Genomic DNA, 27,796 nt, shown 5'->3' with positions numbered 1-27,796 from the left:
ACTAGTGTAATTATTTTAAAGCTCAACTGTATACTATGCTTGCTTACAATGTACCTTAATGCAAACATTTCAGTCAGTATCAACCATATTGGAAGTTTATTCAACTGTTCAAGAATGCCCCTTTAGCCATTGGATAAGCAATTATAGCTTCCTTACTTCACCCACTCCAGGAGGACTTCGTAAAAACAAAATCCAAAAACAAACCAACCCACAAGTCAAACGAGCCATGCAATAAAAATGGTTGAAATTGGCTCGGCTTTTCCTCAATAAGATCAGCATTCTGGGAAAGAATTACTTCTCTGTGCACAAGTAATCTGATCAAGAACCACTGTCAAATATCTTTTCTCAAAAAAAGGAAGAAAACGGATTAAACAGGAGCCTTACAATGCAATCCTATACATAGTTATTGTTTTCTAAGCTCCACCGAAATCAAGAGGTTTAGACGGGAATAACTCTGCACAGGATTACACTTCCTGTAATCCAGAACATTTGTTTATGAGAATCCAGTTTTACATCCCCCTCACTGGTGGGTATTGTTAGACTACAATAAACAAAGATTTTTTTTTCCAAATTTTTAGGTTCTTGAAAAGAGAAAAGGATATGCTATGGCAGGGGTAGTCAACCTATGGTCCTCCAGATGTCCATGGACTACAATTCCCAGGAACCCCTGCCAGCATTTGTTGGCAATGGCTCATGGGAATTGCAGTCCATGGACATCTGGAGGACCACAGGTTGACTACCCCTGTGCTATGGGACGATGATGTCTAGAATAAGAAACAAGCCGTCAAAAATATGGGATCTCCAGAAACCACGTTTATCTGAGCCCTCTCCAAGTCAAGCCAACAATACTATTGTGTAACCATTCAAATATGAGTGACACGCATTTGAAGTTATTTCCTCCCTAACACCATGTTCAATACTGATTTCTTTAAGGGCCTCCCTCCAACTTTCAGAACTAACAGCAAGGAGAACCTCACAAGATCAGAAGGGACCCCTTGAATCAGCAACGGTTCCTGAATACCATGTCGCTACCAGGTCCTTGATCTTAATCACATTTTACCAGCACCACTCTTTGATTACTTTGCAAAATCTGCTATGTTTATTCAGAATGCACGAACCGACTGATTTTTTTAAAGGAAGAATTGCCAGGTGATAAATAATAAGACTTATTTTATAAAGTCCCTATGCATTTCACCCTGTAGGGTTCATGGGAGCCAGCTTGGTGGCTTCTAACTTCTAATCTGGCAAGCCAGGCTTGATTCTGCGCTCCCCCACATGCTACCAGCTGGGTGACTCTGGGCTCGCCACAGCACTGATAAAGCTGTTCTCACTGAGCAGTAACATCGGGCTCTCTCAGCCTCACCCACCTCACAGGGAGTCTGTTGTGAGGAGAGGAAAGGGAAGGACAATGTAAGCCGCCTTGAGTCTCCTTTGGGTAGTGAAAAGTAGCATATAAGAACAACTCTTCTTCTTCAGTAATATTAGGGCTCCCTCAGCCCCACCACCCTCACAGGGTGTCTGATGTGGGGAGAGGAAAGGCAAGCCGATTGTAAGCTGCTGTGAGACTCCTTCAGGTAGAGAAAAGCAGCATATAAGAACCAACTCATCAGAGAGAATATACAAAGACACAATTTTATATTTAATAAAGACCTCATCTAAAGTTATTAAAAACAATATTTAAAATATGTGAAGTGCATAGGGACTTTTATTTATTTATTTATTATTTTATTTTTATCCCACCCCTCCCAACAAGTCAGCTTGGGGCAGCTCACAACAATTATTAAAAACAATAAAACTCCATAAAAATATCCCTTGACAATACAATACAGACGGCAACCTCTTATTCAGTACAACTAATCCTGTCCCTCCCTTCATCTCCTACTCCCCCCCCCCCATATCCTTCAATTTAAAAAAAGACACACTTGATACCAATGAAGTAATTTTGCACCTGCACATAAGACTTTTTTTGCTTAGGATTTCCCTGTCACTGATTTTGCTCACTCAGAACACAGGCAGCTTTCTTCTTGCCTCTGCCGCTGCCAACTTGGATGATCTCAAGACAAAGGGCTTGGTTGCAGTGCCTCATCTTGCTCATCTTCTTTAGGACAGATGTCAACCCACATTATCTAGGTCAGCATGGACACTGAACTGGAGGAGTTGGCATTTTGCAATAAGACAGCACAGTTGTATAGGACTGCCAAGTCTTAAGGGCACCTAAGATGACCTAGACTGACTCAAGAAGTCACTTTATCAGGATCAACACCATCCATTAGAGGCCCAAGGGTCTAATTCTAATGTTTGATACCAGCTTCAAAGTAACACCACGTCAGGCATCAGGTGCTAATGCAATGCCACTCAGCCTGAAAGGACAAATACATCATGGACATTTGCTGAGACAGGGATATTTATTTAGCAATAAAGGCTTGGAACAGTTTCCAATGCCCGTCCCCTAATCACCTTCTCCTCTGCCCACAAATCCTTCCTTAAAGAGTCCACTGCCAAATTCAACTGCGAAAGCCCTCCATTTCCTCCCTCCTGAGCCAGTGCCCAGATCAGCTGTCACCAGCAGAAAAGGACAACGTCTTTGTCTTCCTTATATCCCCTGAAGCCCTGAAAGGAATCACTCAAGATGGAGGAGGGTGAGAGGTAGGAGGGAGAGACTGAACTCAAACACATTTCAATCAGGGGATCCAAACACTGCACCAAAATGTTCTCAGACTTCAGAGTATGAAATGGAAGCTAGACAAAACAGAGGTCATGCTAGGAGGAAAGATGGCAGTGAGCAAGCGCTTACAGCAGGAACTTCATTTGGCCTTAAATCTGGCTGCATAGGACTGCCAGGAACCACGGGAAATGTGGGTCCCCACAGTAATCTGAGAAAAACAGTACAATATATTTTTGTTTAGGAAATTTCTGTTGCAGGGCTTATTGCAAATGAGGGGAGGGGAGTTTAGCCATCCTATAGTAAATTAGCCCTTGCAGAAAGAGCGAGAAAATGCCATCCTATAGACGATGACCATCACAATGGCACACAACCTGATTAAAAAGTAGATAGAGGTTTCTTTAGGAATTAACATACTTGATAGGGAGAGGAGAGACAGATAGGTTATTACCTACAGCTGTAATTGGGAGAGAGGAAGAGACTGAGTGTGGCACTTCTGGGAATCAAGTTGCAATCAAGATACAGACTAGAGTTGCCCAGTCCCTGTATCCCCGCCTCCCTTGCCACCAGTTGGGGATGGAAAAGGTAGAGTTACCAAATCCAGGCTGGGAAACTCCTGGATATTTGGGAGTGGGGCCCGGGGAGGACAGTGACCTTAGGGCGGCACAATGCCATAGAGTTCACCCTCCAAAACAGCCATTTTATTCCACTGAAGCCAAACGCTCTCCAAATTGCACAAAAAATGGCAGGTATACTAAGGCCTAAGACACACTTTTGGGGGGTCAAATCATTCAGCAAGTGTCATAAGCTGTTTGTGCAATGTCTGGATTGGAGGAGGAAGACCTGTGGCTTGGCTGCCTAAGAGTCAGGCTTGCGCTCCCCCACTACATCTATAGACACAAGAGCACAAAGAGGGCTGCAGGAAACAGAGCTGTGTACACAGATGCTTCAAGTTCAAGGCATACTACAAAGGCATTCAGATTTGAATTGTGTCACATTTTCCTAACGTGTTGATTTCTACTGATTCAGGTTACTTTGTGCCAAGTATATGTAGGGGGGAATGTGGTGGTCTGTAATTTTAAAAAATATATGCGGTAATTATGGGATCAGTAAGATTTAAAAGCACACATGCCGTACTCGAAAACCCACAAATTCCACAGAAACGACTTAAAAAGCACAGGTGTGCAAGTGGACATGCTTATATGCTTAAGAGCCCTTGGTCCAGTCTTGCCCTCTTTTCTTGTGGTGGTTTTAGTGATGGATGATTAAAATGTTGCAAAACCAGGTAAATATATATATTTTATTACTCTTAAATATCCCAAAAATTCCCCATGCATTTTGCCAATAGGCCATGTCAGGGGGGTCCGTATTGTATAAGAACAACCCTGAGTTTACATAAATACAGCTGAAATTATATAAAAAGATATTGGCAGCATAGAAATATAATAAAACAATTACAATCCAAGCCTTAAAATATCATTTACATACAAAACCACTAGAGTTTATTCTGTTCTTGAGATTGCATGAGGAAGAGAAGCTCCTTATAAAAAACAAAGAGAAGGTAAAACTTTACAGCTTCCAGGACCTTATTGCTCAACATTAAAGAAATCTTTTTTCTGTGCTGAAATTAATGTTGCCCACCTCCTTGTCTTTCAATAGTTGAAGACCAGATCAGGCTTAAGGTCCTGGTACTCACCTTTAAGGCCTTACACAGGCTGGGCCCAGTGTACCTGAGGAACCACCTCTCTGTATATACCCCATAAAGAGGTCTATACTCTGCCACCTCCAACCAGCTGGTGATCCCTGGAACCAAGGAAGCACGTCTAACTGCAACCAGGGCCAGATCCTTCTCTTTTCTGAACTCCACCTGATGGAACGAGCTCTCAAAAGAATTTTGGGCCCTGTCATAGCTACCCGTTCTTTAGGGCCTGCAAAATGGAGCTCCTCCACTAGGAAATTGGTTGAGGTTCAACTGAAGTAACATCTACTGGGCCCCCAGAAACCCCTCCTCACACAGATGTGCCCACTGAGCAAACAGAAGGGCAATGCATCTTGGGGGAATATCTGAACCATGGGATTCAATCCACTGTTACTGTTAATGTTATTGTTAATGTTCCAATTTTAAAAGATTGTTATCGCTAGATGTTACTGTTCTTACTTTTGCTACTGTTATAATTCTGCTATTAACATGTGGCATCTGTATTTTGATTTCTAAGTTTTCTGTAAACCACACTGAGATTCAAGGGGAGAGAGATGAATGAATGAATGACAACCAAATAAAACAAGTATGGGATCCCTAGGTAATTTTCACTAGCAGAGCTTTCTTATAGCCTACCACCCAACTGATGTAATCTCTCCATCGTTTTACATTGACCTTAGCCTTTTAAAAAGTATCCTGTGATTGGTCCAGCTCTTTATTTTCTTGTTACTAGTGGTTTTAGTGATCTCAGTCCATTTATGGCTGTGAATCTGGCCATCTTGGGACCCACCTTTGGGTGGCCCTCTCATGAAAACACAGGTGCTCCGTCCATTCTATGGAAATGGAATGACCTTTCATTCAGATGCCTACCCTCTTGGCAAGAGCAGCATGGTGAGTATTGTCACAAGGGCTAGTTTCACCTAGATGACCCACCACAATAGTACAGTAAATCAATTGTGACCTTTGGTTTTGCAATTGTCTTTGGGCTTCAAATAAACACAAGTTCTTGGGGAAAAGTCCCAGCAATAAGTCTGTCACTCCATCCAGTGACCTCTGTGTCGTGACTCAGTGAAAGAAATAAGCAAGGACACTTTGGTAGAAGAGATGGACATTTGAAGAAAGTTGCAAGCTGCAGCCTGCAAACACACCTCTGTTTAAATTCAGAGGGTTGAAATCTGATGTTTGCATAGGTGCTCACACTCTAGCACACCTGACAAAATGCCAGATGGCCTTCTCAGCTGGAACAGTACTACACAGGCACCTAATTGCTTGAGGGTTTCTAAATATTCATTTCGTACCACACAAAATCCCATTTCTGGATTTCTTTTCCACAGCTAGGTCCTACTGCGATTTCCTGCTCCCTACCACGCTTGGGTTGTACTCAGGAGAGGCAGAAAGAGTAAGAGAAAGGGTCACCCTCTTGCCTCTCCCATCAACCAAGCACGGACAGGGCAAACCCTCTCCCTTCTGCTGAGAAATGGTTCTCTCAAAGGACCTTCCAAAAACACACCAGAGGTCTCCGCTGTTCTCAGTTCTCTAGTATGTTTCAGCCACCCAAAGAACTTCCTGATGTGAAATACATGCGCACCAAGTCTTAATGGCCATGACCACCAACACACACAGCTTCAGATCTTAAGAAATAATTTTATGTACAAGCCTTTTTGGCAGCCCCCTAGAGCAGCTATTTCTCAATTTAAAAGCAAACACACATTTTTTGCTACTGTTTTTACTACTGTTCCATTATGAAGAGGAAACGGTTATTATATGCCGCTTTTCTCTACCCAAAGGTAGAAGCAGCTTACAGTCGCCTTCCCTTTCCTCTCCACACAACAGACACCCTGTGAGGGAGGTGAGGCTGAGAGTGCCCTGATATCACTGCTCAGTCAGAACAGCTTGATCAGTGCTGTGGCGAGCTCAAGGTCACCCAGCTGGCTGCATGTGGGGGAGGAGCGAGGAATTAAACCCGGCTCACCAGATCAGAAGTCCGCACTCCTAACCACTACACCAATGCCAATTGCCACTTTATCTCACTCCATTCTTGCTTCCTTTCCCAAAAGGAGCCAGGAAATAAAAGTTCTGGTACCTACCTTGGCTTCATCGTTGAGGTCCCAGGTGAAGGAGATGGCATTGTATGCAATCTCCTCAATGTTACTGATGGTATTGAAGCTTTCCTTGTAATCAGCTGGCCATAAGGTGAGGGAAAGAAAGAGGGAGGAAGCATTATGTTGACAGCTGATCACTGGAACAGCCAAAGTAAAGAGCTTCTAGTTTTCACCCACAATGAAATCTGCTCAAATGTTCTCATGGGACCTACCCGATAAAGGACTTAAAATAGTGCACTTACTTAAATAAAAAATAAAATCAAGAAATGAAAGAAAAAGCCCTTAGCAAGAAGGGTGACACAACTACCTTGGCCATGCCCTGTGGGGTTTTGTTTGAGAAATGTCACCCAACATAACAAGGATATATGCTCTCCATAAAACTCCTTGAATAATAAACAAAGGTTTGTGTGTGTGTCTGCCTTTAAGTGCCAAGTGATTAATCCCCACTTTTTTTTAACAGGAAGAAAGGACAGGGAGTTCAACCCAGCCTTAAAATCTGGAAGCCAGCCAGTCACAACATGGCTGCAGACGACTGGATCTCTGCAAAGCTGTCTTTCATCTCCCTGCCCCAACTGTGCTTTGAGTATGGCCTCACCACAGTCCCAGAACCTGTTCTGCAACACCAGAGCTCACCTCCAAGCACCTGAGTACAAAGCAGGAATAGCTTTGCCCATGTGCAGAGTGCCAGTCCCTCAGCACTGGTTAACCACAACCATAGTCTATTTCGGATTAAGAGTTTAGATCAGGGGTAGTCAAACTACGGCCCTCCAGATGTCCATGGACTACAATTCCCAGGAATTCTGGGAATTGTAGTCCATTGACATCTGGAGGGCCGCAGTTTGACTACCCCTGGTTTAGATGACCTCAAGGCAAACGGGAGGTCTAATGCATGCCATGCCAGGAATTAAGAACTGGGCATGCATGCTTGGGAGGGTGGCGATTAGAAATGGCCATGCACTGAAGTCTGAGGGAAATTCACCAAAGATAAGCTGTTCATGAAGTCCAGAAGACCCACAGGAATCAGCCTCCTCTACAATGACAGCGACGACCAAAACAGACTCAGGACAGTGAAGCTCCATCTCTTCTCAACACACATTTGGGTAGCATGAGGTCTGTTACCAACGGTGGGTACTGACCTTCCAGTTCTGAGTAAACAGTACTTTAATCAAGGAAGCATCATAAGAACGCGAGAGAAGCCATCTTGGATCAGGCCAGTGGCCCACCCAGTTCAACCAAGTGGCCAAAACTGGAGGTCCACCAGCGAGGCCAGGACTCCAGAAGCCCTCCCACTGTCCCCCCCCCCGATCAATAAGAGCTCCATTGCCCCTAGACATTGTGCTCCATCTGCCCCTTGTGGCGAACAGCCACTGATGGGCCTCTGCTCCGTGTGTTTATCCAAACCCCTCTTGAAGCTGCCTGTCCTTTTAGCTGCCCCTCCTGTTGGGGTGGGCAACTCTGGGGTGGACAACAATAGTCCTTATTCGCCCATGATGGTGTCCAACAAGAACCCTTTGGGCTGATTCTGCGTTGAGCAGGGGGTTGGACTAGATGGCCTGTATGGCCCCTTCCAACTCTATGATTCTATGATTCTATGGCCTGTATGGCCCCTTCCAACTCTATGATTCTATGATTCTATGGCCTGTATGGCCCCTTCCAACTCTATGATTCTATGATTCTATGGCCTGTATCGCCCCTTCCAACTCTATGATTCTATGATTCTATGGCCTGTATGGCCCCTTCCAACTCTATGATTCTATGATTCTAACCCCAACGGTGAGGAGACAGGATCAAAGGCTGCCATGAACTCTCCTGGCCTCGGCCGAGAGAGAACACCAAAGCCTGCCAAGAAGAGTTTTGGCTCCAGCCGCTGGATCCCTTCTTACCTATGTCAATGCACCTTTGTTTGGCCGTGTGCTGCCTGGAGTGCCAGTACTTCCAGTGCCTGAGTTGATCCTCTCTTGATTTGTCTTCAGCAAATACCACCATGATAACACTCTTCGCAAAGGAAAGGGGGGGGGAAGGGCAGGAGAAGAAAGAGACGAGCTTAATAGGTATAAAGGCCAGGAGATCTTTGGCAAAGTCAGTGTGCTGCAGGGAGGCACTAGGGCCCATTCTGCACACGTTGGATAATGCACTTCCAATGTGCTTTTGCAGCTGGATTTTCCCGTGCAGAACAGGAAAATTTACTTCTAAAGTGCATTGAAAGGGCGTTATCTATCGTCTGCAGAATAGTGTGGCTCACTAGCAGAGCACCTGCCGGCATGTATACCATCCCAGGTTCAATCTCCAGCTAAAAGGATGAGGTGACGTGAATGATCTCTGCCTAAGGCATCGGAGAACTGCTGCCAGTTCATGGAGACAGCGCTGACCTTGATGAACCAATGGTCTGTCACTATAAGAAGAACAGCTGTTTTTTTGTACCCCACCTTTTTTCCTCTCCTAAGGAGTCTCACCTACCCTTCCTCTCCCAACAGACACATGGCAAGGTAGGTGAGGCTGAGAGAGCTCTGAAAGAACTGTAACTGGCCCACGGTCATGCAGCTTGGGAAGGAGTGGGAAATCAAACCCAGTTCTCCAGATTAACCACCACACCAAGCTGGCTCTTGCTTCCCGCATGTTCATGTGAGGGAGGAGGAGGAATGGCCAAGATTATTCTACTTGCAGCTTAATCCCCAGCCATTTTTAGCTGAAGTATGACCATATGCGTTGAGGGACAACAGGCATGCAGTTCTAGTGGCTGGCACCTCTTTAGTAAACTGCCCTTGAACCTTGCAATTTGCAATTTGCACACACCCCCTACAGCAAGATGAGAATCTCGTAAGATCAGAAGGCCCCCTTGAATCCACTGCAGCTCCTTGTCAATGAAGGCAGTGGACAGCAAAGCCAGAAAAAGATCCTTTTTGATATACTGGCATCCAAACCAACACCTCAAATCATCTCCAGAGACTGGGGACAGCCTTAGGTCCCCAATACGAATGCATCAATTGCATTAAGCAAAGGTATCCCTTCCCCCCAGGGAGATGGCATAACTCTCCCTTCTCCGATCTCATGAAAGTAAAATAAGTAATTATAAATAGGCTGCTCTTTAACCAAACCCTTCCTTTCTACCCCCTCTCAGAGCTGCTCTCTCTTTCCCAAGCGCATAGATTTATACTCCACTTATCTCAATCGGAGCTGACAACATTGTTCTCTTCTCCATTTTATCCTTAGTACCATCCTGTGAAGTAGATCAGGCAGAGAGACTGACAGGTCCGAAATCACCCACAAGCTTCCAAGGTAGCATGGGAATCTGACCCCTCCCTTATCTTAATCCAAGGCTCTAACCACTATGCCAGGGGTGTCCAAATTGTAGCCTCCTGAGATGCCCATGGACTACAACTACCATGAGCCATTATCACAGTTTGGACAACCTGGACTATACCATGCTGGCTTTCTGAGTGCAGTGAATAGCCAAGGTCACCATTCTTCTTTTTTACGTATCTGACCGGACTATGGATATTACTGGAAGAAGAGTCGGTTTTAAGGAAAGGCCGTCAACCAGGTGTTTCTTTTCGAGAGCCATCTTGGTGTAGTGGTTAGGAGCGGCAGTCTCTAATCTGGAGAACCACGTTTGATTCCCCCTTCCTCTACATATAGCCAGCTGAGTGACCTGGGTCAGTCACAGTTCTTAAAGATCTCTCAGCCCATGATGAAGTACTATCTAGTCCGACTAGCAGTCACTCCCCAAGATCTCAGGCTTCTGCAGCCAAATGGAAATGCCAGAGATTGAACCCGGGATCTTCGGCATGCAAGGAACATATGCTCTGTCACTCAGCAAACTGCATGCATATACTAAGCACCTATGCACTCATGGACATGAGTTGAGAGAAAGAGAAACATGTCTAGTGCATGTTTCTCAGACTAGTCTATATAAGAGGGTTACTGCGACAATCACAAGAAAATTATCTGTACTGGGGGGAAAATCCCACACAACTGATGTAATATCAAACCTATTAATCATACAGGTCAATATTTTTCCTCAAAAAGTTTCCAATAGGAGAAACACCATTTTTTCCGCTCTCTCCACCTTTACCCCATTTTGAAAACCTATTTTACTACCAAAAAATCCAGTCCTGCAACGTGCCCCGTATGCCATTTTAAGACGACAGTGGCAGACTTGGGCCTCTCCCACCATGCCCCAAAACAACATGGCCTCTCTTCTTCTCCCCCCACCCCTACATTTAACTATGCCTGAAGTATCCACTCCTGCTTAAGAACACATTGCTGGACCAGACCAAAGCTCATATGTTTCTGCTTTATCTTTTTGCACATTAATTCCAGCAAGTGACAGACGTGAAGAAGGCCACCAGATATTAGCAAGGGGTCCTCCAGTTGTTTATCTTCTGATTCCCAGGAACACGCCACATCCATTTTTCCTCCAATGAACTTCCTTGAGATACAACTCACTCGAACTTTACTAATGGGTTGATGGATTCCTTCACCACTGCTAATTTCCTTCAGTATAATTGGATAAAACTGGCCCTTGTTTAGGTAGGTCATCGTATTGTCCCCTGGCTTTTGCCGAAGCGACTTGGAAGCTTCCAGGGTGTATTCAAAGTTGTTCCTGAAAATCAAGAGGAGGAGACTTGTATGTAAATTATTTCTGGATTTATTTTAAAACAATATGCTAGATGAGGAATGGGATTGTGCACCCCTACGTCCTCTTTGTCTTTTGGCAATCTTCTTCATGCATTTTTAAAGGCTGATATCTCCTTATTTATGGCTAGGTAATCCAACCAACTAGATGTGTAAGAAAGGGTTTGTGTTGTAATGACCACTTTATGCCATGTTCTTCCTGCTTGGAACACACTTCGGAACTTCTCCAAGCAAGAAAAGCGAAATGTATGAAATGAACATTGGAAAGAGAGCCGTCCCTTTCTTACTGACCCAGTGTGTAATTGCACAGCTTGCAATTCACTCATGCCATAAGGAGTTAGCTGTCAATTACATTGGATTATACCTTTCCATGGGGAAGGCACTGGCAAACCACCCCATACTGAGTCTGCCATGAAAACGATAGAGGGCGTCACCCCAAGGGTCAGACATGACCCAGTGCTTGCACAGGGGATACCTTTATCTTTATACCTTTCCAACATGGGGCACGTGAAGGTGCACATGGCGATATCCCTTCCTCTCTTCATACGGAGTTTGTGAAACAAGTTACACCAAGACAGTGACTTGGCCAAAATACCAGGCGAAGCAGGGATATGAATCCAGGTCTTTCTAGCCCAAGGACAGTATTCTGTCCATGACACCATGTTCAGGTGTGAAAATGTCATGCATAAGGATACAAAAGGTGGCTTCCATGCTGGAAAAATGAGCTGTCAAAGCATCCTAAAGATCACATCTGCCCAGAGATTTGGAAAGGGGCTCCAATGCACTGCCCAGCTCTTATGTGCATATGCAAAGGCAGGGTTACTGTGCTTTCCCTTGTGTTCCCTCTGACTAGTCCATAGCACAGGTAAGCACAGCCTCTGCTGACATCCAGGCTGGGGAGGAGAAATTAAAGAGCCCTTTTTCTGTGTTTCTACTTCAAGGATGGGAGGTTGAAGTGCTTAATGAGAGGGAATGCCCTTGGGCTCAAGAGTTGTGTGTAAGGCTCTCAGCCTCCAGTGGGACCTGAGGATCCCTTGGAATTACAACATCTCCAGACTACAGAGATTGGCTCCCCTGGAGAAAATGGGTAATTTGGAGAGTGGATTCTGTGGCCACTGAGATTCTGGTCCTCCACAAACTCCACCCTCCTCAAGGCTCCACCCCCAACATCTCCAGGTCTTTCCCAACCCTAAACAGGCTACCCTAACTGCATGGGGACCAGATGGGAAACTCTAAGGGATGGCTACTGGTGATTCTTCCTCAGGGACCAACCTTTTGGCAATTTTCCTGGAGCTACCCTTTGCTTTCCCCTGAAGGAAACAGCAGCTCTGGAGAGAAGACTCTATTGGCACCACGTCCCTGCTGAACCCCTTCCCATCCAGTTCTTCTCTCTGCAAGGAGCACCTTCAAATCTCCAGGAATTTCCCAACCCAGAGTTGGCAACGCGAATCCTTACGTCGACAGGCAGAACACAGCAATTACAATTCAATATCAACCTCCCTTAAGAGAGCACCATGCATCTCTCTAACCATTAGTAGGCTAATGTTGGATGCTGACCCAATAAGAAGCAACATGAGAAAGTCAAATTAGACACAATTTCATACACACTAAATAATGTACTTCCAGTCCGCTTTCAGTGTTTTTATGGGGTGCTTTTATGGGTTTTATTGTATTTTTATTTTTGTTGTAAACCGCTGCAAGACCTTTGGAAAGCAGCGGTATAGAAATCTACAATTAAATAAATAAATGCACTTTGGAACTGGATTTTACGGTGTGGAATGGCAGAATCCACTGGCAAGCTGGAGTGGATTCTGAAGTGGATTGAAACTGCGTTATTTTCACATGTGTAAAAGCACAGCCATTCAACCAAACCTCCTGGCAAACCCTGCTGATCCACAGAATGTTTCCACATTGAACAGAACACAGATGACCCCATCTCGTCCTCCACAGCCCACCCATTGGACTCTGAAAATCTCAGTCCTGCAGGGAAAGAAGGCCTACGTTCAAGTGAGCTAGAGGTGTACATGGGCTGCTTCTGGATAGCTGGATGTACAGGACTGGTTAAAAATTACCCAGCAATGTTTTCGAACACGTAGTCTTCAGAATTTATGCTGGTCATCCGGAGATTCAGCTCGGTAGGAAAGAAAACCTGCAAAGGACCAACAATTGTTTCAGACACAAGAAAAAAAGATATCCAAAAGGGAGGCAAAGTAATGCCATAACCTGAGTTTATCATGACTATTTGCAAACCCCATGCACCAGAACTGGCATTGAAACAAACTACACAAACAGATTGGGGGGGGGGGGAGAAGAGAACTAGGTAGCCCACATAAGGCACTCTGTCACATAAGTGTCACCAGCATCCGTTAGCAGACAACTTAAAGCCTACTGCTAATATCAGAGAAGCAGTTTCTTAGCCAGGGCATTCTCCCCTAATGCCAGTCCATTTGCTTTAAAAACAAATGAAACAGCACGTTCTGCCAAGACTCTAATGCCAGGTCCAGAATGCAGCAAGCAACCTTATGCAAAACCTTACACAAAAGAACCTGAGATGATCACTGATCATGGTGCAGGGTCTGATTCTGAACTTTTTCAGGAAGAGGATCTAAAAGGGGGAGAGGGAAATCTAAACCTCAGTTTTGACCCTGAACAAAATAACCCCAAAATCTACATTTTTGGTCTGCATTTAAACTCTGCCACTTCATTCTCTGTGGTGAGAGAAGAGACTTACTATCAGCAAAAGCAAGACAAAAATACATTCACACACTGAAGCTGAAGGAGCTGTATCTTGAAAGATTAGCCCTGCACTTCTGGTGGCGATTTTGTATTGTCCAGGAGGCGGCTTTTGTTTTAAATTTAGTACTTTATACCCCTAAGGCCTTTCTGAGAAACTCTTCTATTTCTAATCCATTGGATTGGGATTTCAGGTTTATATAAGAATTAAATGGGAACTTGATATCATGTACAAACTAAGGAGCATAAAACCAGTGTGTGTGTGTGAGTGTGTGTGTGTGTGTGCAAAAGGAACTTGTATACAAGCAGAGCCAAAATAAAAGTAACTCCAATTCTCTGCCAAGCCATAAAATAAACCACATTTGTGGAACTTTTATTATGCACAGTTTTACTAGTTTACATAATATCTGTGTGCCATGGTAATTTTATTCACCAAATCCACCGGCTCTGGAAACTCCTGTGGCATTTTTGACACATTTCGAAACATTCGTGGAAAGCTGCTTTTAAAAGAGAAACCACCACCCGAAAGCATTTCCAAGCTGCTTTGGAAAGAGCCCCAAATCTGTGCCTGACACACCATGTCCCACAGCTTTCCCTTAATCCCACTGAACTATGGGAAATGCAAAGGGCCATCCATCTATCCAGAGATGACAAGCAAGGGTTCTGACTATTTTTGTACCTCTTGCACTCCTTCTTTAAAAGGCTCAGGGAAGGTGGAATCTGGAGTACGCCGCTGGGAATTCTGAGGCTGGGAGCTAGAGCTGAACTGGTCAGCGTTGAGGCTCCTGTCTAGGACCGGCACCCGTTCAGATGGCTCAGGGTGATAGACGGACGGAGGAATGCCGACGGTGAAGCTGTGTGACTGTGCTTCTGTCTTGATCGGATGGGCCGGCATGGACGCGATGGACACTGTGACGGTCGTGTCTGGAGTCGTCAGGTGGCCCCTCTTGTCAACAGCCATTTGGGAAGTGTGTGGAAGAACAATATTCAGAGGCATGTTTTTCAAGACCTGCACTCTGTTTTCGCCGGTGGAGACCAGCGAGGGTTCCGTCATGCCTGCCATGCTGTTCCTTGTGGAAACACAGAAACTAGATCAGTTTGATTACACTGCACCCTGAGCTAGACATGCTTGAAGGTACAACCAGGGTTTCCCTGCCTTTTTCTGAGAGCCAGCTTGGTGTGGTGGTTAGGAGTGTGAACTTCTAATCTGGTGATCTGGATTCGATTCTGCACTCCCCCACATGCAGCCAGCTGGGTGACCTTGGGCTCACCACAGCCCTGATAAAACTGTTCTGACCGAGCAGGAATATCAGGGCTTTCTCAGCCTCACCCACCTCACAGGGTGTCTGTTGTGGGGAGAGGAAAGGGAGGGTGACTGTAAGCCACTTTGAGCCTCCTTCGGGTAGAGGAAAGCATCATATAAGAACCAACTCCTCTTCTTCTACTACTCAGAACAGTTAGCCTACCATCAAAACAGGCAAACAACAAGGGAACCTCCAGTCTGTAGAAAAATCTTGAAGTTAAAGAAGGGCATTGGGGAACTGAATACTGTCACTGAGCCAACCCACTCCCTGCTAGAAGACAAAAAGCAGAATTCATGGAAGGGAAGGGGGAGATCAGGGTACAAGGGTGGGGCAAAACAGGAGCAGGGGGGATATCTGGACGGCATGTGGAGGAAACAAGCTCCTCTCGGGATTCTATTACGTAGAACAGAGCCTGACCTAAAACACCCTCTTCTGAGACACCTCAGAAACACCTCCGTTTTTATTTCTTGTGCTGTAGCTTTTATTTCTTGTGCCCTGTTCTTGAGGGCACTCAAACCTGTCTCCATGTGCTGCCAATCTCACCCATTCACTTTGATCAGCCTGCTGTGAAACCAAGAAGAGTATGGAACACTAGCCCAAATAGGCACAACTTATGTATATGGGCTTTGATCCTGATACACACTCTGTTTACACATATGCTAGGCAAGTCTGCTGGTGGAGGATGGGGAGGATGGGCAATCTGTGGCTGGTTCTACCCCCTCTCACTGCAGCCTTCCACTCATTTTCTGGGGAGGGGAGGGGTGTCCGCTGATCCGTAGGAGGACAAATTCCGGGGTCACAGAAGACTGCAGCAGGAAGTGGGAGAGCTTCTCACACTGCCGTGGATGCAAGCCGTAAAGCAGGGGTTGTAATGTCTCATCACAGGGGTAGTCAAACTGCGGCCCTCCAGATGTCCATGGACCACAATTCCCAGAAGCCCCTGCCAGAAAATGCTGGCAGGGGCTTCTGGGAATTGTAGTCCATGGACATCTGGAGGGCCGCAGTTTGACTACCCCTGCCGTAAAGAATGTAGTGACTACAGCAATCTAGGGGAGAAGCCCGTTTGAATTACGCTTGCTCCCCTTGCACAGGAAAATGGAAAGTAGAGTGTTGGGTTTTCTAAGCATTGCAAATGTGAATACGAAACCTTTTGATATGATCTTGCTCAGAGTGGTCGGCATCTGGCTTCACTGCTGGCGCTCTCCTGTCACGGGGAACCTTAATGTACGAAACACAAGAACAAGACGTTTAATCCTCTTTAGATGAGGAAACAGTATTAGAAGAAAAATGGCTATTCTTTACATGTCTTCAATAAGACAGCAGACGAGACATGTTAGGGAATACTGGGGGGGGGGAACCTATATACCCCATATACTCATGTATAAGCCCAGTTTTTCAGCACCTTTTTTTCACACTGAAAAAGCCCTCCTCGGCTTATACGTGATTGAAATAAAAGCCTGTTCCAGCCAGCCAGTCATTGCATTACCTTTTGCAAATGTGTACTGCAAGCTGAGCTTGCTCTGGCAGCTTGTAGAACATCAATGGTTTGACTGAAGGACTCTGTCAAAAGCCAGCAGCTATTCATCCTCTTGACTTTTCTGTATTTGTTGTGGGGGGGAGGCTGGATGGGAGAGCCTGTGATGATGGAGCATCTCCCAGCCTCCGTTTATACCTGAGTCAATAAGTTTACCCAGATTTTGTGGTTAAATTTGGTGCCTCGGCTTATATGCGGGTCGGCTTATATACAAGTATATACGGTAAGTTAATTTGGGGGGGAGAATCAAAAGGATGCTTTAACCTCCCCCCCTGGGCTAAACCGAGTTAGAGAAATAGATCATTCGTGTGATTATATTTACCCAGTTGTGACTGGTACATTGGGGGAAGCCTCTGAGGTGTACAGGGACAAATCTTCCAAACCCTATTGCTACAAGCTACTCAATGCGTCCCAAGGTAGTAAATCAACTCATTTAAGGTGGCTTTAAAAAGTACAGCAGTCATCTTAGATCCAGCATATTTGAACAACTGTACTTTAAATACCAAGGGGTTTTGTTTTCTTTCTTTCTTTTTGCAGACTGGTTTCCACATTCAAAGGCATTAATTGAATACCCTAAGCACTTAAATTAGCTGCCTTTAACCTGGGAAACCCAATCCATTTAAACAACGGTCTTTACACAGCACCTATTACAGGCTCACACAATTTCTAAAAAACAGGAATTATATACTTGGAAGCATTCAGACTTGTAAAGCTACATTGAAGCCTTGCTCTGGTCCTCTGTAAGTCAGCCAAGGGAGACCTTAGCAGCCCCATTTTCTCAGGACATAGATTTTCAAGAGCTGGTGGTCCACATATTTCAGGAATTCTCATCTTTCATGATCCCCAAATCAAGCTAAACACAATGAACTGCATTTAGGAGGGGCTCCATGGGGATCCCAGGCTTGTGTTTGACTTGCAGTGTTTGACTTTGAGGACAAGGATTGTTTGCGGGGAAGAGCTGGCAGATGGAGAAAACTTCTGTCTCTGTCCACCTGAGGATTTTCCATGGTAAACACCTCCCATGTTGTTGTTTTTTTGGCGGGGTGCAGCACACACAGGGGGGAAACTGTTCCCATTGCCAACTTAACATGCAGTTTCATTATTAAACTTCAAACAACATTTTGCTTAAAAGCGTACACATACAAACTGCCCCAACTACGTGTTCCCGGGTCAGCAGGTTATAAGTTTTGTATGGCCTGAAGAAATGCTGAGAATGAGATCTTCACCGTACTTGAAGGTGGTATCTTTACCTATTTCTTGTTCAGGAGCTTTCCTACCCATTCTTTAGAAATCAATTCCAGGGCAAACACGTGCTTTCATATATCAGCTGTTGGGGGAAATGCTCTTAAAATGTACTTTTAATGGAATCTCCCACCCCTTTTTCCCCCTCTGTGATCTGTCCAGGAGAGAAGAACTCACTTAAAGGTTTTTCCACTAGCAAACGGGGCAGTTTTATTTAATCATGAATCCATTCTGGTACCAGCTTGTTCACCAGCAAGCTGACATCCTGAGCTGATACGGAGTTCATCCTTTATTTTTTAAAAAAATACAAAGCCCATCACAAAGAGGAGGTGGGCTTTCTTTCTCTTTTCCTCCAACTTCATCATAGCTCCATACATATGATTAAAATTTCAGCTTTAATCCATAATAAACAAGCTTCGAGTATTCATGAACAGTGAGATACAGTGTAAGATTTTGCTTTCAGAGTAGTGGTGTAATGGTTAAGAGCAGCAGCCTGTAATCTGGAGAATCAGGTTTGATTCCCCACTCCTGCACATGAAGCCTTCTGGATGGCCTTGGTCCAGTCACAGTTCTCTCAGAGCTCTCTCAGCCCCACCTAACTCACAGGGTGGCTGTTGTGTGGCAAGAAAGGGTAGGCAATTGTAAACCTCTTTTAGACTTCTTCAGGTAATAAAAATTGGGGTACAGTTATGAGTTCAGATGCTCACAACTGCCCATCTAAGACAAGCTTTCTCAACCAGGGTTTCATGAAACCATGGGGTTTCTTGAGAGCCTTGGGAAGGTTTCCTGAATGGATGGGAGTTCATTAATTTTATAGATATATTTTAAATTTGTTAAATGCTTATCAGATGATATGACCATACATGGTCATGTTGACTCCGCCCTCTCCCAAAATGGTCAATGATGGACCTGGGAAGAAGAGGGGCCCTGGATGGGCATGTACCCAGCTCTGCTTCCCAACCATATTCTGCACGATCATGCCACTTCTAAGGTTTCTCAAAGCCTGAAGAATGTTTCAGGGGTTTCTCAATGGAAGAATAGTTGAAAAAGACTGATCTAAAATGATACAAGCTACACAGCTGTTCTCTCACCCGACTTCCATAATTGTTTTTTACAAGGTAGATGCTAAAAGCTGACATTGGTGGGTCAGACCAGTTCTGTGACTTGCCTGACCAGTTTTGGATATTTAAAAACAAGATTATGACAACACGGAGCTGCTGTACAACACTGCTCCTGACTCGGGGGCAACCATCAAAATAAAACCATGCTGCCCTAAAGGTTGTCATTTAGCAATCGTTGGTATGCTACCATTTTTAAATACAGGACAAAGCTCTCACTCCTGGACTTGGGACTGGAGAGCATCCCCATAGCTGGAAGGGCATATTCCCATGAGACTACTGCGAATGCATGGGAAACACAACCAGTTAATGAAAATGGAGCTCTAAGTCACAAGTGTCTTCTTTGGGAAAAGGTGGCGTGCCATAAATTCCATAAAAGCACCAACCAGTGAAAAGACAGGAAGGCTTCCTTGAACAAGGAGGAACCGGTTGGACTAAAAGCCCCTTCCTTCCTAGTTTGCTCGCACCATTACCTCAACCCAAACCATTTGCCTACCTTTTCATTTTTGTCTTTCAAATAATTTCCTACTGGCTATCACAAGATCACTGAGCTAGCAACCCACTGGAAATGGAAGCCTTAGAAGAGCAGACCCCAACGTGACACCTCTGGAAAGTGGGTGGATTCAGGTAAGGCTTCTGCTCAGGAGAACTACTTATGGACCACTGGAGATTTGGCAGATACTGCCAGGTGAGGATTTTCTCACTAACTCCTCCTCTTCATTGCCTCTAATTGCCACTAACTCAATATGTTACTTATTTGGGGTATGCAAGAAAATATTTTAAACAATTATGTTCTTTTTTAAAAGCATCCTGTAAAACAGGGGTAGTCAACCTGTGGTCCTCCATAGCCAGCGTTTGTTGGCATGGGCTCATGGGAATTGCAGTCCATGAACATCTGGAGGACCACAGGTTGACTACCCCTGTTGTAAAATATAGTGTTTGTCTGAAATGCTGAAGAGCTACAAAATTCTGCATAATCCCATTACCTGACATTTTATGCTTGGCACCGCCTCCCTGTAGCTGCCATATTTGTGGTTCTGCCCACTACCCTGTGTCAGAATTCCAAAAGGACAAAAGGCTGGGGACTTCAGCCTCAGAATAAGGAGATCTTCTAAAAGTGAACCATGAGTGATAATTAAACCTAAGAGATTAGGCACTCAGCACCCAGATAGCCAACTTCTAGGGAAAGCCACTGGAGTTTAGGCACAAAAAAATTACGTGACAAGCATATGCTGACTAATGAATGAAACCCAATACTAGAAGAGTGCCTGGTGTCACCAGAGATAACAATGCTTCAGGGTTATCAGATGATAAACCTGGGAGAACATTTTGGTCAGCTACGGCTAACTGACTGGTTGTCCCCAGCCCAAAAGAAGTGCAACTGACCTTGGCCAGGGCCTTCTCGGCTCTTCCGCAAGACATAAAGTTGAGGCCAGTACGCCTGGAAGAGCAGAACGACATATGGGCCTCCCCCTACCTGTCTGGGGTTTCTTCCCACATCCTCCCTCTCAAGGGACATCAACAGCAATGACTCAGCATGGGATATTTATTGTTAGCTTTAGTAGTCTTATTGGATTTTACTGTATTTATATGTTTTATTGGTTTTATCTACAAAGCTGCATGCCTCCCTGAGATGACAGGCTCAAAAGGAGCGACTTACAAATCTCAATAACAACTTTGTAACACGCACACTGTGTTCTCGCTGCAATGCATTAAAAAGCAACGCCTTCACCTGTTGCACGTTATTCCAGGACAGTCTGCTTAATCATAACTAGGAAAATAATTATCTGATATACAATTTTGTTTTTACTTTGAGCTGGGTAACCAGAAGTTCTCATTACGCTATTTATAGCCACTACACAAAAAGCAGCTGTGACCAAGCTCTCTAGCAGAGCAGCAAAAACCCGGGACGTTTCCTTTCTTGGAGGACAGCAGGCAAATCAAAGGACGCTCCAGCTTCTTCAGGCCTGCCAAGAAGCTACCTTGTAGTAGTCGTACAGCAGTCCCAAGGCAGCCGCACTGTCTTCATCCCCATTGATGCTCATCATGGCTTTTGTGGCGGCAGTAAGAGGGTTTTCGAGAAAGGACTTCCAGGCCTCGTCCTCACTGGTATAGGGTCGCCTCTGGGAGTACAGGGTGTCATTCTGGAGAACCAAGACGGGCCTTTTGCTTTAAAGAGAGATGGAAAAAGAAACACGGTCATGTTCAAAGCACGTAACAGCTAGGATCCAAAGAGGCGCACAGGTATGCCTGAAGACCTTTGACAGGTTGGGCTGTGCCAGTTCCCCCTTCTGCTCACAGCTTCATGCAGACGTTTGGATACTGTTTGGGAGGATTCCCCAGGTTTCAGTGGCAACTTTTCTAAGCACGCTGCAATTTGACAGAGTGTGGACCCCAAAAACCCTGGTGTGGAGCTACATATGCGCAGCAGTCCCTTAGAAACCAGGCACAATATTAAAAACTTTTTATTCAAAGTTAAAGTTATGCTACTGGCGTATTTGTTCTTGTTCTATTTCATTCTCCGATTGCATGGCAGCCCTTATCCCACATTCTAGCAAACTGGCAATTCAATCAGCTCTGTCCCATACCACATTTGTTTGGGGTTTTTTTTTACAGAAGGAGGACGACATGTTCCGGCAGCCATTGGGGCTTCTGTAGTGAAGACTGGAGCTATACAGTGTGCCCATCCAGATTGAAGGGATCAAGGCTAAAACGGACACATTTGATAAGCTGCTACTGCACATCTTATGAACAACTCTAGGTGTCTCTAAATGTCTCTGGCAGAGTTAAGTCAAATTTCTTTGGAGGCAATGGTGTGGACCACAGCCTTAAAATATTGCATTAAGACTCTCTGTCCTGAACACAATGAACATCCAGTTATTTGTAATGACTCATTTGTGTCACCATGGGGTAAATTAATGGACTTGAAGTTACCCACATTAAATTTGCCAGAAGACACAATAATGTGTATAAATGAATAAATAAATAAGGTGTATAAATGAAAAAGGACCCTATTACAGCACTGGACTACAGCTTACATATTTATATGGACTACAGCTTACATATGGTGGTCCAAATGCAATGGAGAAACAGAATTATCTTCTGTTTCTCCATTGCATCTGGACCACCATATTTGCCTAAATCCAAGGTTCCAAAGCCATGGCATGGATGGACTCCTTACTTTCCACAGTTTTAAATGAGAGCTATTTACTCACTGACAGCTTCTTCAGATAGATTCTGCCCGTGTTCCACAAGTAGGATCGAGTCTATAGCTCATATTGTCTTTGCTCTCTGATAGCAGAAGCTAGGAATAAATTCTTCTTACCCCTTTTTCATCTCTTTCTGTTTGTGTGACTGTTGACTTTAAGATTATCTGGCTTACTTCAGATTTTGATTCTAATGTTACTTTTTGAATGGCAAGGCTTTTTGTAAATTTGTTCTGATAACAGAAGTTGGGTTATTCTGTTTTGACCCATATCACTTTTTAAAAGGAAGGATGGAAAGGGAAAAAATTAAAAGTTTCGCAAACAACGTATTGATCCTTCTGAATTCATTGGCTGGCATGTAATGACTGGAATGTACATTCTGGTCTCAGTTTAGGAAAGAAGCAGCAATTTCCAATCTAGTGGAAATGTCATCCATCTAAGATACCATAGCAGAGATGCTGGCAGTCCGATTAGGTTGCCAGCATGGCACCTTAACTAAATCCAGGTTTTCATAATTTAATGATTTCATAATTTAATATTATTTAATGATTTCATAATTTAATATTATTTAATGATTTCATAATTTAATATTATTTAATGATTTCATAATTTAATATTAAAAACCAGTACTGGTTTTTAATATCTCTTTAATATTTAGAAATGTCCAAACATTAGTAAACCTCACAATTTTGACTTGCTGGTATATATAAACGAACACTCATACCAAGCACAAGTTGAGCTCAATTTTAATTTTCTATCATGATGTTCTTCTTGGTGTTCCACTTCAAAGTTACAAGTGCTTGAAGCATATGAAGTCCTGCCCGGAAACATATAGAAAGGGAACTTGGTTTGTATCAGACTTCTACTGGTCCATTGAACCCAATATCTGCCCTAAACTATTGCTAACATTGCTAGGTCTACTGGTCTGAGTAGGAGTCCTCCACTTTCTAGATGCACCTCATGCTCCCCAAACTCCCCCCTAACTCCCCCAAATCTGGAAGAATGTTATATAACATGCTGATGTGTCCCAGAAATGATATTGACATAATTGGATAATCTGGGGGGGGGGATGCTCTGATTTTGGGGCAAAATACTCCGAACCAGGCAAATATTGATATATTTTTGTAAAGGGGAAGGACAGGCAAAAAGTTCAAAAATAAATAAAATCACATTTTGCCCAAAACCCAAAGTGTCAACCTCCTCCCCCAACATTACCCCTGACTTCCCCAGCTATGTTTACCTATGCCCCCAAATCAAATATAATAAAGTATCTGAACTGTAGATATTTACAGGGAATACCTAAAATGAGTTTATAATTGTAGAGCAAGACACATTGGAAAGGCAGAAGACCAAAAATAAAGCAAGGCATTTAAAAACCTTAGTTTTTAAATGCCTTGAGAGTATTAAACCTTTTTGCGTCTTCCTTGGTGGCCAGAAAACAGCATGCCACAACTGCCCTTATGCCAGAAGATCTGTCAGCAGTGCATACATTTGAGTGGCCTTTTGCCCAACAGCTTCACGCATAGAAAAACAAGCTTAAAAAACAACATAAAAAAGGATAGATTAATAAGCTTTCATTGGCCTAGAATTGATTGGAGATCAGCTCCATTCAACAAGAGGGCCACCTCTGAGCATTCATAAATGATGGGTTGGGTTTAAGCCAAAAGCTAATTTTAAGAGCTCTGTTGTCCTAGCAAACCCTATACGTCAATCAATGCCAAAAAAGCTATCTTTATGTCAGTTTTCTTCTAGTGTACACAATAATTAAATGGTATTTCAGACAGAATTTGATTTTTACTTAAAATTATCAGAGTAAGTAACGTACAACCACAAGATAATATCAAACATGAAACACGTACAGAAAAAAATGTTGTTCCTCATGTGGTCAGATACACTTAACACAGTAGCCCTTTTCTGATGAGGTAACAGAACTGATCCATTTTAGGGAGACGGGGAAGTAGGATTGGAGATAGCAAAATGAATCCTCAGACCTTCAGTGGAATTCATTAATGGTCATGAGCCTTTCCACACAACTGGAACCTTGACCATTTTTGACTGTCTAATTGTCCACAGAGGACCATAATATGAGTCAATCTTAGATGCCAGTAGTTTGGCTCTCCCAGTTCACTTTATACATTTGACGGAGATTGTGGCTGCCTACAGAACATCTCGTGTGTCAGCACTTTTGCTTTACTGCTCATTAAGCAGTAAGCCTTTCTGGGGACCATTGGGGCCAGTCACAAACAAGTGATTCATTTCTATTCCAAGTCCAAATGCAACAAGAATTCCAGCTACGAAACAGGTTCTAAACAAAGCCCAAATCCTGTTGTTGAACTTCTCTAATAACACATGGGAAAAACATAAAGAACTATTCCAAGACTGAATAAAACTGCATGCATTCATTCCACAGTAAACAGCCTCCTCTGGCCAACATTTTGTCTCCTGCGGGCCCGTGTGAATCTATGGGTGCAGTTATTCAGAGATATGGACTAAGGCGTCCTCACCACACGGACAACACCTAGCTCTGTTTCTCCTCTTCAAGACACTCAGGTGAACCAACGGATATCTGGAGACAAGTGACCCAAATCAGCGATGGACTGGATAAGGAAAAGAACTGAAGCCCTGACATGGGGATTTTTAGCAGGCTCCCAGCCATCAACCAGGAAGTAGGCGTTTTGCCTGTGACAGATAGAGACACACCCTCATAGGGATCAGATACACTCAGATTATCCTTAAATCTGGCCCTGCTCCAGCACATCGAAGTAGAGGCTGTCTCCCCCCTCCTCAGCTTTGGCTGATTCATCTGTTGAGCTCTATCCTACAAAAGGATTTCACTGCTGCCATCCAGAGCCTGGTAACTTCAAGATCAGACTACAATAAGATATTTTGTACAGCTCCACACTGGATGGCCTGGAACATTCCACTGGTCCAAAATATAGTCGCACAAGTAACATCACATGTTGGATTATACTGCATGGGTGTAAAGACTGAAAACATTGTATATTTCCTTCTGGACCACATTCAAAGTTACCACATGAAACTTTGAACACACAGTGCATTTGAGAGACCGCCTTCCTGCCTATACCCCCAAAAGAGTCTTACACTCCGCCACTTCCAACTGGCTGCGGATCCCTGGCTCTAGAAAAGCATGTTGGGCCTCAACAAGGGCCTGAGGCTTATCAATCCTGGCCCCCACCTGGTTAAAGTGACCAGAAATCTGGAGCCTTAAGGCGGGACATGTCGCCGCCACCATGGCGACAGCAGCCCCCCCTCCCCAACTGGCCTCAGAAGGGCGGCAGAGCAGTGCAGCGTGGAGGAGGCGGCAGACGGGTCCTCCCTCCTTCCCCGACTGGCCTCAGAAGAGTGGCAGCGCAGCGCAGCGAAAGATGGGCCCTCCCCCTTCCCATGGCCTCAAGTCAAAAAGGACGGTAGCGGCGGCAGCCCGGGAAGAGCCCAGCAGATGAATCCATGAGCCAGGCGGCAGCAGAGCAGCGGGCCCTGGTGGGAATGGTGGCGCTGCACAAGCCCCGCCCCAGAGCCTGGGTGCCTGCCTGGGGTCCTTCTGAGCCCGGCCTGCATGCTGGGATGCCGCGTAGCGCACGGCAAAGAAACAAATAAGAAAATTGGAGAACTCCGTGGGACATCTGAAAAATGCTGCGGCACGTGGGGCAAATGCCCGCCAAATGTGGGACTGCCCTACCAAAGGCAGGACGTCTGGCCATCTTACATCTGGTGGAATGAGCTCACTCAGGAAATCAGAGCCCTGCCTGAACTCCCACAGTTCCGCAGGGCCTGCAAAAGGGAGCTCCTCCACCAGGCATTCGCTTGAGGCCGACTGACTTGGAACGTCTGCTGGTCCTCCCCCAGACGCCCTTCCATAACTGAACAATTTGATCTCCTCAGTGTTGTTATTCATGTTGTGTTGTAATTGTTAACAATAGATTGTTGCAATGTTCTATTGAAAATTGTATAATGTTATAGATTGTTATAATGTTCCATGTACATTTATGCAATGTTCCATGTAAACCGCCCAGAGCCATAAAGAATGGGCAATACAGAAATCCAAATAAATAAACAAACAAACAAACAAACAAACAAACAAACAAACAAACAAACAAACAAACAAACAAACAAATAATGCTCCTTAACTCTGCTTGGGACTAGGATACCTTGAAGAACACCCCTAATATGAGGTCCTTGGGTTTTGTTTACCTGGGATGAAGAAATGCTGGTATCCAAAAGACATGGGGGCCTTTTGTGGAAGGTTCTCCCTCCTGAAACTGGGGTTGTCTGGGGCAGTTATTTCGTTGATCTGAAAACCTGTAGATCTCCCACTATGACAACATATCTTGAGGAGATCCATTCACCTAGGGGAAATGGCCACTTTGGAATGGTATTATACCCCAAGCCCATCCCCAAATCCTCCGCCCCTCAGGCTCTACCCCCAAATCTCTGGATGGAACCCCTTGACGTGCTGGGCTCCATGGGCCACCCAAATTTTGTTGCCTACTCCTCTCTTCCCTTCTTTCTGTCCTTCAGAAAGGCAACGAGAAAACTTGGTTCATGGGAAGTTTAGAGATGGCATTCTTTTTAGACTGCTGTTGTTCTGAGTGTGTGCTGGAACTGGCTTTACGTGATAGTTACTTTAACAACACTTTGTATAAAATGTTATATATAAAATTGGTATAAAAGTTCATCCAAAAAATGGGTAAAAAGGAATGATGGAAATAAAGTCATTCAAAGAGCTGCAAACTTATTCACACTTACCTAAATCTACCAGAAACATAAAAAATTACTTAATGAGAACAGCTACAGAACTCAGCGTTCTTCTAAATACACAGTTCAGTTAACATACTTTAGAAAAAAGACAGAAAGCATAATTCAAACAAAAATGATATTCAGGTGGGTAGCCATGTTGGTCTGAAGCAACAGAACAAAGCGAGACCAGTGGAAGCTTAAAGACCAACAAGGGTAATCTAAATATAAAATATATTGCTATTTTTTCATTACCCTTTGTATTCCGCAGCCTGTAGCAAGCTTATCCATCCTCTCTTAGATAGAAAGCCATACCAAACAGGTGGATTGGGCCAAAGAATTGCTCATGGATGAAAAGCTTCAAATTTTATCCCAGAAAGCAAAATTTGCACCCACACAATCCATGTCCACAAGAGACTCTTGTGGCGCAGAGTGGTAAGGCAGCGACATGCTGTCTAAAGCTGTTTGCCTATGAGGTTGGGAGTTCGATCCCAGCAGCCGGCTCAGGGTTGACAGCCTTCCATCCTTCCGAGGTTGGTAAAATGAGTGCCCAGCTTGCTGGGGGGTAAACAGTAATGACTGGGGAAGGCACTGGCAAACCACCCTGTATTGAGTCTGCCATGAAAACGCTGGAGGGCGTCACCCCAAAGGTCAGACATGACTCTGTGCTTGCACAGGGGATACCTTTACCTTTACCTTTAATCCACGTCCACCAGAAGGATACAAAATACTTCCATTTATAATTACATGTCCTTTTAACTACTTATATTGAAATTTTTAAACTTAAAAAAATTATCACGCTTCAT

At 44.4% G+C, this 27,796-nt stretch overlaps 1 protein-coding gene across 6 annotated transcripts in view; it reads right to left on the bottom strand.

The window, feature by feature from the left end:
- GRHL1 (grainyhead like transcription factor 1) overlaps positions 1 to 27,796 on the bottom strand; it is an 80,502-nt gene that overhangs the window by 39,497 nt on the left and 13,209 nt on the right. For 5 of the 6 annotated variants that reach the window (XR_013226623.1, XM_077310556.1, XM_077310547.1 and 2 more), the window contains exons 2-8: positions 21,012 to 21,198; positions 16,283 to 16,353; positions 14,511 to 14,901; positions 13,171 to 13,247; positions 10,910 to 11,066; positions 8,347 to 8,458; positions 6,449 to 6,543 (exon numbers count right to left, since the gene is read on the bottom strand). Coding sequence is in view for 5 of the 6 variants with exons in the window: in XM_077310556.1 (XP_077166671.1) it covers positions 6,449 to 6,543; positions 8,347 to 8,458; positions 10,910 to 11,066; positions 13,171 to 13,247; positions 14,511 to 14,901; positions 16,283 to 16,353; positions 21,012 to 21,198 (1,090 nt within the window). In the remaining variant the exon portion in view is untranslated. The remainder of the gene's footprint in view (positions 1 to 6,448; positions 6,544 to 8,346; positions 8,459 to 10,909; positions 11,067 to 13,170; positions 13,248 to 14,510; positions 14,902 to 16,282; positions 16,354 to 21,011; positions 21,199 to 27,796) is intronic. The other variant, XM_077310541.1, reaches the window with a different exon arrangement.

This window comes from Paroedura picta, chromosome 1, assembly GCF_049243985.1.
Source record: "Paroedura picta isolate Pp20150507F chromosome 1, Ppicta_v3.0, whole genome shotgun sequence".
Lineage (NCBI taxonomy): Eukaryota > Metazoa > Chordata > Lepidosauria > Squamata > Gekkonidae > Paroedura > Paroedura picta.
The sequence above is the reverse complement of the archived record's forward strand: the minus strand, read 5'-3'. Positions and strand labels throughout refer to the sequence as shown.